Source organism: Nanorana parkeri, unplaced genomic scaffold (genome assembly GCF_000935625.1).
Source record: "Nanorana parkeri isolate BGI_ZX_2015 unplaced genomic scaffold, ASM93562v1 scaffold116, whole genome shotgun sequence".
NCBI lineage: Eukaryota > Metazoa > Chordata > Amphibia > Anura > Dicroglossidae > Nanorana > Nanorana parkeri.
Genome location: NW_017306384.1, coordinates 1738075 through 1754237, shown reverse-complemented (window position 1 = coordinate 1754237; position 16163 = coordinate 1738075). Strand labels below are relative to the sequence as shown.

At 41.6% G+C, this 16163-nt stretch overlaps 1 protein-coding gene across 1 annotated transcript in view; it reads right to left on the bottom strand.

The window, feature by feature from the left end:
- The window catches only part of MAPKAP1 (mitogen-activated protein kinase associated protein 1), a 180009-nt gene that overhangs the window by 136586 nt on the left and 27260 nt on the right, over positions 1-16163 (bottom strand). Inside the window, exons 3-4 of the mRNA XM_018553305.1 lie at positions 11589-11678; positions 3796-3944 (exon numbers count right to left, since the gene is read on the bottom strand). Coding sequence (XP_018408807.1) covers positions 3796-3944; positions 11589-11678 — 239 coding nt within the window. The remainder of the gene's footprint in view (positions 1-3795; positions 3945-11588; positions 11679-16163) is intronic.

Genomic DNA, 16163 nt, shown 5'->3' with positions numbered 1-16163 from the left:
GTGTGAGCCCGGGACCAGCATACGGCCTCTGTCACAGGGGATCAGAGGGAGCTCGGTACACGAGCTCCCTCCGGTCCCCTCTCCGCTGTCAGAATGAGGAAGTGGTGTATATTACTTACTAATAATTACTTATATTACTTACTAAGTGGTGTATTAAAAATGGCCTGGCCAGGAAGGGGGTCTAAACACCTGGTCTACAAGCGGTTAAATAAGCCCAAAAGTGTTTACAACAAATAGAGAAGCAAAATAGTAGCTGGCAGCTGTACTAGCAGCATTTGGCAAACATGCTGTTAATACCATATGTAATATATAACAAACACAGTTTATTTTCCCTGCTAAGAAGAGTCTCTCATTTGGCAGCCAAAGGGTTAAACATGTTGCCCTGCTCTTTTTCGTATAAGATTAAACTGTCATTATTCTAAATTTAATGAAAAATGCCATATGTTGGACGGAACAGCCACAAAGAGCGGTGGCTACTGCAGAGCTAATAGCAATGTCTCATTCAAGTTCCTTTTAAATGGCTCTGCGTATCCCTAATTATCTGAATGGTGCTCAATGTAAGAGCAGCAGGCAAAAAATGGTATTTAAGGACTGCGCATCCCAAAATGCTGCTAAAAGCTATTAACCAGTGAGTGTTAATTGGAGCCATATTCATATTCATTTGCACTCCAGGCCCTGATAAAATATTTCCCAAGGTACGCTTTAAAAGGAGTCTTAATTTAAGGAACTGCTACAATCAACACTTATGAAAATTAACAGCTGAGTAATTAGCGCTCATGAATTATGCCACAGACCACGCTTGCAGGCTTGGGGATGTTTGAGCTGATTATTCGGCTGGGTCTTTCCAGGGTCTCTGGAAGACAGGGCACAATTAACCCTTTGCTGATGGGTGTTACTGGGAAAAGAAGGCAGGTTTGGGCATCTCTGGATTACTTATGATCCTAATTAACTTTCAGCAATTCAGCTTCACTCGCAACAACTTTAAATGTGGTCTTTCAGGTAACAGCTATTAATTCTAGCCTGATTGTCATAAAAGCTTGTAATAGGGTTTCTATCGGGTTGGTTACTTTGGGACAACCACTATTCAGTAGTCAGTTGGCCAAGCCCCATGTGCCACTTCAGGTATGCATTCACATCTGTATGCCTGTCCATACATGGAGAAACCATCGCGGTAGCTCAACTGTTTCAGTTCTGTATGCCTTGCCAACAAAGCAGGGCAGATCAGGTAGCCGTGAAGGACTTAATCCAAATTGCTCCAGAGGACAGGGGCACTACTTAATGAAGTACAGTTGCCTCACAGTGAACCTTTTATGAAAGCCAGAAGATGAAGCACATCTGTCATGTCTGTAAGGAGAAGCCTAGGGAAAGTAAATAGTGTACAAGATTTCATTTAAATATGAAGTTTATAGTGTATTTTTGAAGGATCATATTAAAAAAAAACGGAGGAGCAACATGTGGGCTGACATTAGTTGGCTATGACAAGCTTAAAGTGAAATTAAACCGCTAACTAAATGTGGGACCCCCCAGAAGCTTTTCACCATAATGTGCATGTATGTTTAACATATTTGCACATTGTGGCGTGTCTAGCTTCCTCCAACTTGACTGACCAGAGTGACTATATATATATAAGCCCGGTCATCAGTTTAGAGTTATATTGGCCCAATAATTATTGCTCTCTCTCTGGTGCACATGGCAATACCTGTGTTGCGCAAATGTCGTTTTCGTATGTAGGGGCACTGACTTGTGTTTCCGTTAGTATGCGCGCGTTTGTGGTGTTGAGGGCTTCAAAAAAAAAATTTAGATATTTTTATTTAACAATTTAACTTTATTTTTTTATCCTTTTCTTTGATCATTGCTAGTACATGGGGGGGGGGGAGGTGTTGTTCTCAAGCCCCCTATGTGATGGCGCATTGGAGATGACAGGTTCTCTTTAAGGTGACATTAGGGTTATATCCTACTGTCACATTTCCATTTCAATAGCTTTAGCTGGGAAATGACAGCTGTAAACACAGCGAGCAATAGCCAGCCTGTTATTGGTTATTTTAAACTGCAATAGCCAATAGTAGGCTGGCTATTGTACCTGCCCACTGCCTGCTCTTAATCAGCAGAAGAGGGAACTGAAGGAGAAAGTTGCAATTGTGTGTGCTGAAAAAAAGTACTGCGTGCGTGCTAACAAAAAATAAAGAAAAATAAATCAGTGTATCAGCACTGTGCCTGGGAAGACACACCAGCAGCTGTGTATTGTAGTGCAGCCCCTAGTGTGAATGCAGCCTAAATGGCAGGCCATGGTACGGAGACAGATTGAGTGCCGGTTCCGTCTGGATCCGTGATTCGGACCGCTGCTTGAAGGAAATTTTACTCACCAGACCTCCTTGAATTTTAATTCACTACACCGACTTATACAATTAAAGTCTATCTCTAGTTAAAATAGTTTTGGATGTTTCCGTTTTTATAGAGTGTGGGATATATAAACCTCCATTCAGGTTTTATTTATTCATGGAAAGATGCGTTTTTCTCACTTCCTGTGATGCCCACACAAGCAATGGGGGTTGCGGTCATCTCAAATACAGGAAGCAAGCCACAGAAATAAAAGATATTACCTGTACTCACACTACTAAAATGCATCAATGTCTGTGTCCCTGTTGCAGTGATTTTCTATCACTTCTTGTCCTGATAGAAAACAGGGGGGACATTTTGCTGATAGGGCATTCAAAATCTGACAGGGGCTGCAACCCATCTCTATTCCATCTAAAACAAAATAATACATTTGGCTTGAACTTCCAAATAAAATTAGCTGGATGTGGCCTTGAACTTCCAAATAAAATCTGACAGATGTGTGAAGTCCGAGACTGAATCTGAAACAAGCTGTTCTAAAGGTGCCCACACACCTTGCCATAATCGTACGATAATCGCGGGAAATCACGCGATCGTACGATTATCGCAAGGTGTGTGGAAGGCGTGCGACCTCTGCTACTGTAAGGTCGCACAACTTTTATCTTAGGAACATGTTGGAGAACCCACCGTGAATCGTACGATGGTCGGCAGGTGTGGGGCATGTTCGTAAGATAAATGCCGCACGGGCCAGTGTGCGCAAGAGCATACTGCCCGTTCGGCATTGCGGTCATCGTAAGCCCGCCCCTAAGCGGGGCGGGCTTGCGATCATCACAAGTACGATCTGCCTGTCCAAGATAGGCAGATCGTACGTTTTTTTTATTACCTTACAACCATCCCAAGACAAAAGTCTTGGGATGGTTGTAAGGTGTGTGCCTAGCATAGGATGTACTACTAGTTAGGGGAGGTGCTACCATAATTCTACATTCAATTCTACACTTACCTTTCCTAATAGAGTCAACACAGCTAGTTTCATATATATATATATATATATATGGGCTCAAGACAGTCCAGTTTATAGCCTGTAAACCTCTAAACTGCTTAACCAGAAGGTGATAAAATACAATTATGTTCATGTTGTTATACAGGATTTGTGAAACTGTGTAGGGATCCTATGTTTCATTACCTTAGTTCATCTTGCCTACAGCCAGAGAAAAACCCTGCTTTGTTTAAAGGCCAAAACCCCAAAGGTTAGTTATTTTAAGATCACTCCCACTACCATAATAATAGTGCTTGTTTTGTGTGACACTCACAGGTACATGAAATTATGTTCAAGTCTAGAGTGAGAAATATGGAAAACAATAATAATCAAAAGAGTATTACATCCTAACATGAAAACAAGTTTAGACATCTACTTTAACTGTGGATATAACATGTACAACAACAGTTTAAAATGTTTCTCACCTTGCCATCAAATTTAGAGTACTCATTAAAGGGATTGTTTAGCTGCAGAGGACACTGCTCCAAGCGTACAGATAATATGGATGGTTTCCCATTATGTGGTGCCTTTTCCCTAAAATCTTTTTTTTCAAACAGCGAGCTTAATTCTTCTGCTGCAAGTGAAAGTTTCGAAAAAATACATTTTGAAGAAATCAGTTGCATTTATTTTTCACTTTACACATGTAATTGTAAGCAAAGTTTATTAAGAAGAACAGGGAAACATTTTATTAACGCTTGCAGTGGGCTTACCCCCGCACTGCAAGGGTTAACTGCTCGTTTGTGTCTAGGTGCTAAAAAAAAAGTTATACTCACCTGATCATTCCAACCGGCTTGTCCTTAGACCAGTCCCTAGAGCCTCTCTCACCCTCTGCAGTGGTCTAAGAAACCTTGTGTCATCATAGACGTGAGGACGCTGAGGAACATTCTATCTGTGCAGAGGAGGGGGAAACAGGCTTCAGTGACTGGAGAAGCAGGGAGTTGGCTTGGCAGGTCAGGTGAGTATAACTTTTCTTTTTTTTTTTTAGTACCTAGACAAAAACAATCCGTTAACTCTTATACAACAAGCTAAAGGCTCAAGCAATATGCAACACTCAATTCTAGAGCAATGTAAAAGCCTGTGGTGATGCTCGAAGCAGATAATATACAGATGAGGGGGTCAACTGTTGGTCAACTGCACCTGTCAATGAATTCTGAATGATCTCAGAAGCATCTAAAACGATGCCATGTACACAACTACAAATCCCTGTAACACAGGCCCTAGGAGGCCGTTAACAGGCAGATGTCTCATTAAGAACAATGGGCAAAGAGCCCAACCCTCCTTTACCTACACAACTGCTCCTGTATCAGGACCACCGCATTCTTGACTATGCTGACAGAAGTGTAAACACATTAGTGCTCAAGAGCAGAGGAAAATACAGAGCCTCCTCATAATAATTTATTTTTCAATAAATTGTAACATTTTCCTATGCCTATTTTCAATGTATCGGACTGTCAAAAACAACCTGATATTCACAAGCGATGCTTGAAATCAGAAGCATTGCTTGTAGTCATTAAGCCACCCATGGCAAGCCTCACATGTCTCCACCAATTAAATCTCATTCAAGTGGAAAAGCTTCTAGGAAAATGAAAAATACTAGCATACTACTAAGAAATTGTTAACTAATAATCCCGCAATACTCTGTAGAGACAAGCAAAATGCCGAAACTTTTGCAGAAACATAGACATTCTTGGACTCCCCAACAAGAGTTTTCTTTTTGGTACCGCCCATAAAACAAATTCGCCAGTAGTTTATATGTGGAATCAGGAAGCCATTCTTCAGCTAATGGGTTATACCTGCAGTCTCTAGGACAGTGGTTCTCAGCCAGCGGGCCATGGGCAGTTACTGGACCACAGCTTCCCTACTAGGGGCCACACAAAGATTGTGCTTCCTCATATCTGAGATTCCCCCCTCCCCCTTTTCCATAGCCTGCTCCTGCCACTCAGTGAGACATAACAAGTGACTAAGGATAGCTGTGAACAAAGCAGCATGCAGCTGCCTATAGCGAAGGAAGGCGCAGCCCACACCATCCGCTGCCTCCTCCTTGGGCGGACAACATTTCTATGCCTGCTCCTGCATTGCGCCTGGGAGCTGTCACACCAGTTCTCTTAAAGCCATGCTGGCAGTTCTCTTAAAGCCATGCTGCTACAAATTGCGTGCATCCGTAAAACGGCAAAAAACCCCAGTACCCCAAAAAGTCCATAGAAGACGCTTTAAAAGCCCCCACAGGTCATCAATTTAGAGATACCCCAAAATACTGGCCCTAGAATTATTGCTCTCACTCCGGCGTGCGCGGCGATACCCAACATGTGTAGCGCGTTCGTCGTTCGACAGGTAAGTCGCCAGGATCGCTTCTGTTGTAAAGCCGACAGTCGGCTCTACAAGTTTAAACAGAGTCCCGGTGGCAAAAGTCACCGGGAGTCTGTTTAAACAGCCCCGATGCTGGCGACGTACACTGTACGTCGTCAGTCACGAAGGGGTTAAAGTCAAAAAAACTTTCCCTCCCACCAATGTTAATGTCAGCACTTACCTTACATGATGTCTCTTAATCTAATCTTCTTCTTTTTTCCTGATGTTTTCATCGGTCCATCCAGTGGTGCAGCGGCTCTCCGATCCAGCGCTGACTCCTCTGTCCTTGCTGGCACTTCCTGTCCCACGGTGTCTGCAGGCGGGTGCACGCGTCCATAGACTTACCTTGCGTCTCTCCTCGTCTCCCGGCCGAAAATCTTAACTGCGCATGCGCCCGCCCCAAGATGCTTTGCGGCAGCCCCAGCAGGTTTTGGATTTTAGGACGGGAGCGCACGGCGAAAACGGGGTAAGTTTAAACTGCTGCTAAAGCGTTTTTTTTTTTTTTCATTTTGCATATATCTACTGCTTGCTAGCAGTAGATATATGCATAAAAAACGGAGGGTTTAGAAACCCTTTAAGGACTTATGTGATGCCTCCTGATCCAAACAGCTTCTTCCTTCCACTTGTTTTCCACAGTCCCTCCAGCGCTGGTGCCGTTCTCTAATCCATCGCAGTCTCACGGAGTCTGTCCGGCGTGCGCGCTCCCGGCTGCCTGGCTGCGTCCATTTAGTGTAAGTGTTCCGCTTCTCCTCCGGCGATCGGGATTGTGCATGCGCCCACACTTCCTCCTTCACAGCGTTTGGGAGCCAGGACTTCTGCAGCCAGGAATGAACGGCGCTTGGTATTTGCCAACTTTTTATTTTTTTAATGTTGGGGCATAAATCTACTGCTTACTAGCAGTAGATATATGCCAAAAAAGAAGACTTTAATGCTACTTAAAGGGTTATGTGTAATTTTAGTCACGTTATAGTGCATTGGCACGTTCATTTTAATTGAGCTACCTTAACACAATGCACATTGCGGTTCCGCAAGTGACGAGGAAGCATGGAGTCGGCTTCCCTTCCAATCAGGAAGCTGGGCGGTGGGTTATGACCCCTCTCCAGCTTCTTGATTGGCTAGGAAGCTGGCTTCACTTGTTGCTAGGCAGCATGGCTTCCTAACCTGATTGGTCAGGAAGCTCGGCTTCCTAGGAACAAGTGACGCCGACTTCCTAGCCAATCAGGAGGTCGGAAGGTGGGTCATGACGTGCCACCTGGCTTCCTGATTGGCTAGGAAGCTGGCTACACTTGCTGCTCGGCAGCCTGGCTTCCTGACCAATCAGGAAGTGGATTGGCACCTCATGACTCGCCGCCTGGCTTCCAAACTGGTCATGAAGCCAGGCAGCCTCTGCAAGTGAAGCTATTGTTCTTTAGCTAGAACACCTGCTTCACAGGCAATCAGGAAGCCGGGCAACGGGTCATGATCAGCAGCCTGACTTCTTGATAATCTGGGCACATGGCACCGGTACTCAGTATCGGCGAGTACCGGAAAAAAATATCGGTACTCATACTCGATACAGAAAAAACGGAATTGGTGCATTCCTAAGAGCAACCAATGCATCACCCAGTGGGTCTCTTGCACTGGCTATGAACCTGTTCACCTTGCAATTATGAATGGATGCCATCAAATCCACATCTGGTGTTCCCCGCTGTTGACAGATATAATGAAACAATTCCAGATGGAGAGACCATTCTTAGGCATCAAAACGCTCACTAAGGAAGGCTTGCCAGTTCTCCACACCTAATATGTGGACTGCCAAAAGGCACAGGAATTGACTTTCCACTCAGTAAAAATCTGTTTTGCCTCTTGAGATTAGACCAGGTGTTTTGTGACACTCTGATGGTTTATGTACGAACAGCCTTTGGCATTGTCAGACTGGATCCTCACCAGGTGGCCCTGCAGCTGCTGCGTCCAATGCAGGAGCAAGAGACATATAGCCCAGGACTCCAGTAGGGTGATTGACAACTTGGATTCTCCCGGCATCCAGAATCCCTGCAAACATGTAAAGAGACCTGTGCTGCATCTGAATGTTCTAGAGCTGCAGAGCCTTATACTTTCCCATGAGCAAGAAAACCTTTGATGACATGGAGTCCAGGATCATGCCAAGGTATGTCAGACTTGCATCAGGGCCAGGGAAATTTAGGAAATGTATCTGAAGCTTTTCATGGAACGCAGACTGTTGTGTAAGTCTCAAGCTAGATGATTAGGTCATCAAGATAGGCAATTACCGATATGCTACCAGTCCTCAGCTTCACCAGGACTGGGGCATAAACCATGGCAAACATTTTGGGAGCAGGGGTCAAACCAAAAAAATAGGGCCACAAACTGGAGGTGTAGAGAGCAATGGAACATGGAGACATACATGTGGATGTTCAACAAAGACAACAGCTCTCCCTGCTGGAGGGAAACTATCAGTAAATGGATTCAGAACTTTTGCATGTATTTGGGTAAAATAAACAGTTTTACACAAAATTACTGGTAAAGTTCCAAATTGGACACAGATATTGCTATTCACAGTTAAAAGCCCTTAAACTACCTGGAACAGATTAATGAGAGGATATGCAAAGAGTGGGAAAAATGAAGCAAAAACCTGTGTTTGGGGGAGGTTTTTTTGTATCCTGAAGATATTATCTCCTCTACCTACACATTGGAAATGTTTTGTAGCTGAAATTCGGCAATAATAAACAAATATACTCCTACCCTGTTGCCCACAGTTGGAGGCAGAACGTCATGGTAAGGAAGGTCTGTCAGGGGACTTGACAATCCAGGTCTGTCTAGGTCTAGTCTCAGTTCTAGTTTATGAGTTTTGAGAATGTGAGTGCTCTAAGTGATGTCTTTAATTATTATATTTAAGGTAGCTTCAAATAGCCTTTTTCTAAAGAAAGGTAACTGGATCGAGGATTTCACAAAGAGATCAAAGATCATTATTTAAGTCAAAGAAGTCCTCCTAAAATGTACATGGATATTATTCAATCTAAACCAGTTAGAATGAATAAAAGGTTAAGGAAAACTGCCTCAGCAATAACTCCCCCCCCAAAAGACACAGCAAACATCTGGGTGAAGAGCCTTCTCACCACCCCAATGACCTGGGTACATCAACTGGGTGTGACCACTGTAGTGATCCAGATCTGGGAGGCCAGTATGGAACCATACAGGCAACATGTTGAATAAGCGCACTGGACACAGAGCTTGGTGATGGTCATTGCAGTTTTACATTACAGTGGAGCAAGGTAGTCACAGTGAAATTATGAATTTTAGAGACCAGGAAGACAATGCAAACATTTTGGCTGCTGAGGTGAATATAAAAAATCAGGGGTCCTGTAGAAAACTGCAAGCAGCTTCTTGATAGCAGATTCTTCAACTGAAGTCTTAATTCAGCAGAAGTGAAGACAGACACCCTACCTCTTCAAGACACCAAGATAAACTGAGCTTGTGTTGTACATGCAAGGATATAACCACTAGATAGGGCTATGGCACTCTCCTTTTATTTACCTAGTGTTCAGCCTTCTAGAGGCAGCAGCTATAACCATCAGACAAAGAATGACTTTCAGTGACTACAGAGGTGAGAGAACAGGTTCATAGTATAATAACCTAGGCCAGGCATATATGCAAATGAGGTGTAGCACAATATCTGGCCTTAGTCTTGTTTATTTAAAAAAAAACTATATTAAGATATAATGGAAAAAAAAGAATCTTCACTGGAGGCTAGCAAAGACAACCAATTCTAAGCAGTATTAACAAACAAACGTCACGAGTCCCTTGACATGAAGAAAGACACAGATGATGCTTCAAGAGAGCACCCAAACAAGGTTTTTGGCATTTTAAGAAAATATTTCATGGCATTGTAAGATGCCTGTGCAACAATTCAACTACCTTGCTTCCTCTAATTTAATTGGGGTTTTAATTAAAAAAAACTCAGTTAAAATGTATCTCTAAGATAAACATTTTTTTTAAATAGTTTTGGAAAGAGTGTGCAAGGGTTAGACCGCCTGTCAAGTTTCTATTGCTGTCTGTCTGGAGATTCACCACTCTGTATGTACTAGTGATCCATCATCATCAATGTCAATGAGAAAGAAAGTGAGGGGAAATCCAAAATTTATAGTTGTCCCTAAAACACTAGGTTAGGGAAAACCTGGTTACATCGGTTCCAAAGACAACTGTTCAAGAGGGGAATTCCCCACTTTGGGAGCTTTCCTATAGCAGTGATTCTTATCCATGAAGAACCATGAGTGCTCTTATTGATTTGCAGATATGAAACTGCAAACATATGCATTTCATATATTTGCTTGCGTTTTACTTAAAGTGACATTAAACCCTCAGATTTTTTAACATAAAACAATACTGTAATGTGTGCCTTACTGTAATCCATGTTAGTTTCCCTTCTCTTTGCTGCTCTTCCTTTTAAATCTGTATCTGTTCTCATGGTGGGCAGAACTTCTGTTTTGCAGCAGACTGCCTTGTCTCTGGAATGGCTACATGGTGTCTGTGTATAGGTTTGCAACCTGAGCCAGCACTGCAGGAAGAGGCACTCAGCTGCAAAGGGAAGTTATCCCCAAGCATGAGAAGACATGAGGATTTAAAAGGAAGAGCAGCAAAGAGAAGGGAAACTACCATGGATTACAGTAAGGCACACATTACAGTATTGGTTTATGTTAAAAAATCTGAGGGTTTAATGTCACTTTAACTTTCCGTTTTGATGTAGTGTGAAAGAGTTAGAAATAAAGTTAAAGTAGAAATCCTGCCAATCCAGCCATCCTGGAACCTCCCAGCCTGTGGGCAGTGAAATGAGAAGCAGCACAGTGATCTCTCTGTCAAGGTGCCCATATACCTGACAATTATCGTACGATAATCGCAGGTGATCACGCGATCGTACTATAATCGTAAGGTTGATAGGCAGCGTGCAACCGCATTTACTGTACGGTAGTATGATTTTCGTATAAGGAGCACGCTAGAAAACCCGCCGAAAACCTTACGATTTTTGGCGGGTTGGTAGCGCGATTGCAAGGCAAAAGCCACACGACCCGAGGTGCGCAAGAGCACACTGCCCGCTCACCATTGCAATCATCTGCAAGCCCTCCCCTCAGTGGGGAGGACTTGCGATGATCGCAAGTACGATCTGCCTGTCCATGATGGGCAGGTCGCACGAAATTTTAATCACCTTACAACCATCGCACAACGAAAGTCGTGCGATGGTTGTAAGGTGTATGGGCACCTGCACTCTACTTACTCTTTCTATCAGCATGCTTATTGTCAGTAGATGAACTTATTGGTTATTTGCATTTTCTTATTCTCGCACTCCAGTCCTGCTCTACAGGGACTGCAGGAGGCTGATACCAGATCAAATTCAGGTACTTACACTGCTGGCATTTAACAAAATACATTTAAAGATGTACTAATGATTGAAGAGTCGCATTCATTTGTACCTTTTTATATCTACCTAGATTTCAGTTTTAAAACATCTGAGAGGGGTAAAAACAGTTGTCCGGTGCTTATTGCTATATGTGAAATAAAGGGAATTGATGTCACTGGAAAAGGAAAATGAAGACAGCAATAAAAACCCCACAGATGCCCCACAGATCCTTGTCTTCTCAGCAAAAAAAAAAAGGATTTGTGTTGATGTCTGTGTACCCACTGGAGGACAGGAAGTGAGGCGAAAAATATTCTCAATACAACAAAATAACCTTTACCTTAAAAAACTAAACAAAAAACACTTGTTCTGACAAGTTAATGAATTAACAGCTTTTTCATGTCTTGTATTTCTGAATTGTTGGAAATTTATACTGAATATACTTTGGCCACAGAAAAAGAGACTTTATTGTTAGTGAAATAGTACCTGAAAGGCTCGAGTTTCTGTCTTTCCACTGCACATTCTTACACTTAATTTGGTTCTGCCTCTCCTTGCGAAGACGCTCCAGTTTTTGCGCTAGAAAACAGACAGGAAAATATAGAATTACTTTGTTGGTAAAACTTTACTGAGAGACAAGATCACAATTAATTTCAATGTCATGAATATTTCATAATGCATGTATAGAAAGATGGGGAACAGGGGCAGAGGAGAAGGGAGGGGGAGTTTCAGAAAAGAGAGAGCAGCGTGCATAAAAATTTTAAAGCTGACACGAAGTTCAGAAAATACCAACAAAAACAAAAAAATGTGCTTGATTTATAATTGAAATTAGGGGACATAAAACATTAATACAGACCATAAAGATAGTATTAACATAGAAGGGAATCGTAAAATGTGAAAACTAGTGTGATTAATAGGACAGTTCGTTATATAAATCATTAATAACGGTCTTAAAGGAATTTTAATGTACAAATGAAGTCCCATGAATGTTACAAAGTGTGCATAAAATTATAGATATGAATTACGTGCCCCCGTTTCAAAAATTAAAGATAAATGAACTCGGGCTCAACTATTAAAGTTTTAAATATAGAATCCTTTATCTGAAAATCAGGAAAAATTATAAAATGTCAGGGCCATATAAATTAGTAGCGTTTTTCTATGGTAGGACGGAACAGTTTATAGGTAATAAAGGAGGTGATTTGTATCTGCGGCAACATTAGTCAAATGTGTAGGGAGAGAGAGATATGAATGAAGATATTTTTATTTTATTTTTTCTCTCTCTCCTTTTTAAAGATGCAGAGAAAAATATTAATGAATTTCCAGAGATTTACTGCAAATCTGAATACTTTGAATATTAAATATTTCTGCGTGGAACAAGTCTGCTAATATTCTGTGCTTGAGAAGTAAAATGGGTAAACTGAAACAGGTTGAAGTGAAATGCATGTATGCAGTAAATTTTATAATACAGGCTTGGATCAAACTTTATTGCATTCATAGGCTTACTACTGTCACGTTAGCAAAAATAAGCATCTTCTATTCAAAAGGAAAACAACCATGGTTTTTCAGAAAGTACAATTTAAAGTTATGAGGAGTGTAACATTAAAGTGCTTTGTTGCATTCGGTGCAGTAACAATTAGACTGCATTGTTCCCCAGCCCCCAGTCTTCGATTGAGCAAGATATGACCCATGAAAATGCTAGACAAAATCTTTGGGTCCGCATATGCACAGTACACTCTCCATTCAATCCTATTAAGAACAGCAGGGGGAGGTATGTGTGTGGGATGCAGGAAAAGTACACTATAGGTGGAATTGCACCAAAGGTACAGTTATACTTTAAGGCACCACTTTAGGAAAACAGGTGGCATAAATTTCCTGGTTCAGTAGCTCTGGTCTAGCCTGACCACTTGACAAGAAATCAGTATTATCAACTTTGTCCAATGAAGCAGTATTGCTAACCCAGGAAAAGCAGTGAGGTGTATTACAATAAAAGAGAAAAAGGCAAATCTTGAAATAGATAAAGACATTTTTTATTAAATTTTTTATTAAATTTTTACTTTGCATTTAGCAGTTAGCAGTAGAGGTTAAGTCCGCATGAAAGGCATCAGTGGTTACTCATCGTCCAGAGTATGGAAAATTATGTGTGGGTATACCAAATGGAAGGACTGATGAGCTAATGTCAGCATTGATGGTTGCTGGGTGAGCAAGACTGGAATGGATAATCATTTAAGGGGAACATGCCATAGGGAAATATGCCTCATAAAATGAAGGACCACGGCAAAGTGTTTAATATCAGTACCAAAACCTACCAACATGCCGAAGAAAGCTAAGCAATGCAGAAACTAAAATACATTATTCTAGAAACAAAAGGGGTTTCTAAGGATTACAGGAACTACTGGTTTCATAGAAGATACACTTGGAAGGAGTCCCATCTACGACAAAGAAAAACACAATCAGCTTTCAACCCTAGTAATACTACCATAGAGAGTGCTACTAGTGATTTATCAATCTCCAAATAATCAGTGGACATTTTTATTTATTTTTTTAAAGAAACAAGGTAGACTATACAGTACCAGAACGAGTGCCAATTCCAACGGCAAAAACAAGACCTTCAACAAACTTCCAGGTACGGCAAAACTACATCAAAGAAATGCAGGTCAAAATTTGTATTTCCAATATTTCTAACGTACAAGTTAGGGCACATGAGACAGAAATCGATTAAAAGGATTGGATTATATACCCTTTATGATCCACTAGAATTTGATTTTTAGGTCGATCTCTACCATATGTGCAGAATAATGTGTCTGAGAATACATTACAAGGAAAATCCATCACTTAAATATATTCCTTTCATACATGATTTGATTATTTGTCCATCACACACAGTAGTGCAACACCCAACACAACTCTCCCATCAGCACTACTCATTCCCTTTCCTAGGTGCATGGGCTTTGCTCCCCCCACTAAGTGACAATATGCTCCAGCACCCCAGTTTTTCTGATTCCATAAATTTAATGTTAATTTGGCTTTAAATCACACATTGATTATACGAAAACACAAGAAAGAAGGGCACTAACCGAAAGGAGAAATAATAATTTGCTAATACTAAAAAGGTGGTTCCGTTTTAATTAAGAACAAGATTATAATGCAGAGCCCTAAAACAACAAAAATGCAAAAGGTGTGAATCCAGCCCTAGGGCACATTTACACAATCATGTTGCAGTAACCCACCCAATACTGCAATACGCATGTTACCAGCATTTGTGGGATGTAGTGCCATTAATTCCGAATGGCACCTAAATGTATCTTGCAAATGGGTGTGCATTGAAGTATGCTGCATGCATGGTAAAACACTGCATTACAAAAAAAAAGTATATACACCTTTCTGCTGCCTTAATAAAAGATACACATTAACGTGTGTGCGCTCACAAAGCTCAAGTGTGTGAACAGGCCCTTAAGGCCCCATTCACACCTAGGCGTATTGTAATATGCGCGTCTGTCGCGTGTTTTTTTTACTGCGATTCGCGGTAAAAAAGTCGCGCGATTCCGAAGGCTACTTGGCTGTATCCCAATGGAAAACGCCCTACAAAACGGCCCAAAGTAGTCCCGGGACCTTTTCAGGCGTGGGCCGTTTTCTAGGGCGTTAGGGACGGGCGGAAATACGGCAAGGTGGGAACGAGGGCATTGACTACAATGCAATTTATATTTTTGACCGTTTTGTAGAGCGTTCGTCGAGCGTAGAACGCCCTACAAAACGGTCAGGTGTGAACGAGGGCTTAAGGACTTCTACAAAGTCAGTTAATCAAAGTAAAATCCATTTCTGCTGATGACAATGTCTCCCAAGAAAACAATGCATTCTATATTTTTGACAAAATACTCAATGTGGTGAAATGTTTGTATTTGTATCCAGACAGTCCAAAAACTAAAATGTTAAAGTAAAGTTTTGAAACAAATTTGGCCCTCATACTAGACTAATAAAACACACTAGGGATGCACTGATACCGATACTAGTATCTGTACCGATACTGAGTATTTGGGAGAGTACTCGCCCAATCAGGAAGCCGGGCACCGTGTAATGACTCGCCACCTGGTTTCCTAAATGGTCGAGAAGCTGGCCAATCATCATCTACTTTATAAGCCTAAACATCTATGTTGCCTATTATTCATTGATAAGCTTAATAACTTAACCCCACTTGGCCATGTGATATAAAGGACATATATTACCTTTTGGTATGACTTGCACACAACTTTACGTGTAGATAAACTAGTTTGCTTTTTGCAGACCTTAAATATCTGCAGGCCCTCTTTAACAGCAGAAAAAACATCTACCCATTCATCTATTTGTTCAAACTTTCAGGGGCAGATGACTAGCTGGGAAGTGAGAGCCCAGCATGATGGGAATGTAGATTGGTCCAACAACTGTCACATTTGCCTGATGTTCACTCTGTGGCTTTCCCCAGCAGGATAATGTGTGCATGTAGGTAGCTTCAAAGAAGCCACCTTCAGGCAACAAGCAGAGTCAGTGCACTGTCAATGCTATTCAGGAATGGACTCAGGAATGGTTTGCAAAACGGTTTCCACTTCATTCTCCTTTAAAGCAGAAGTAACCACAAACGTAAAGTTTTGTGCCCCTGGTAGTCTAGTCCACATTTTTGCAGCTCCTATTGCAACAATGCTCTTCCCTATGCAGAGGTTAAAACTCTCTTCCTCCAGATGCAAAGAGTAGCCACTTGTACTTTGCAGTGACCTTAAAGTTACCAACTTTGCACCTAGTTCACTATATGGACCATTTATGTATTTAGTCATGGCGATCTTATCCTCCCTTTAATCGCTACTTCTCGGAAGAACAAATTCAGTTCAGCTAATCTTTCCACATAGCTGAGGTCCTTCATGCCTCTAATCAGTTTAATTGCCTTTATTTGCACTCTCTCTAGTTTCCACACATCGTTTTTGTGAACTGGTGCCCAAAACTGTACGTCGTATTCCAGATAAGGTTTTACTAATGCTTTGTACAGGGGTAAGATTTTGTTTCTCTTTCTGGAGTCTACACCTCTTTTAGGTATATAAT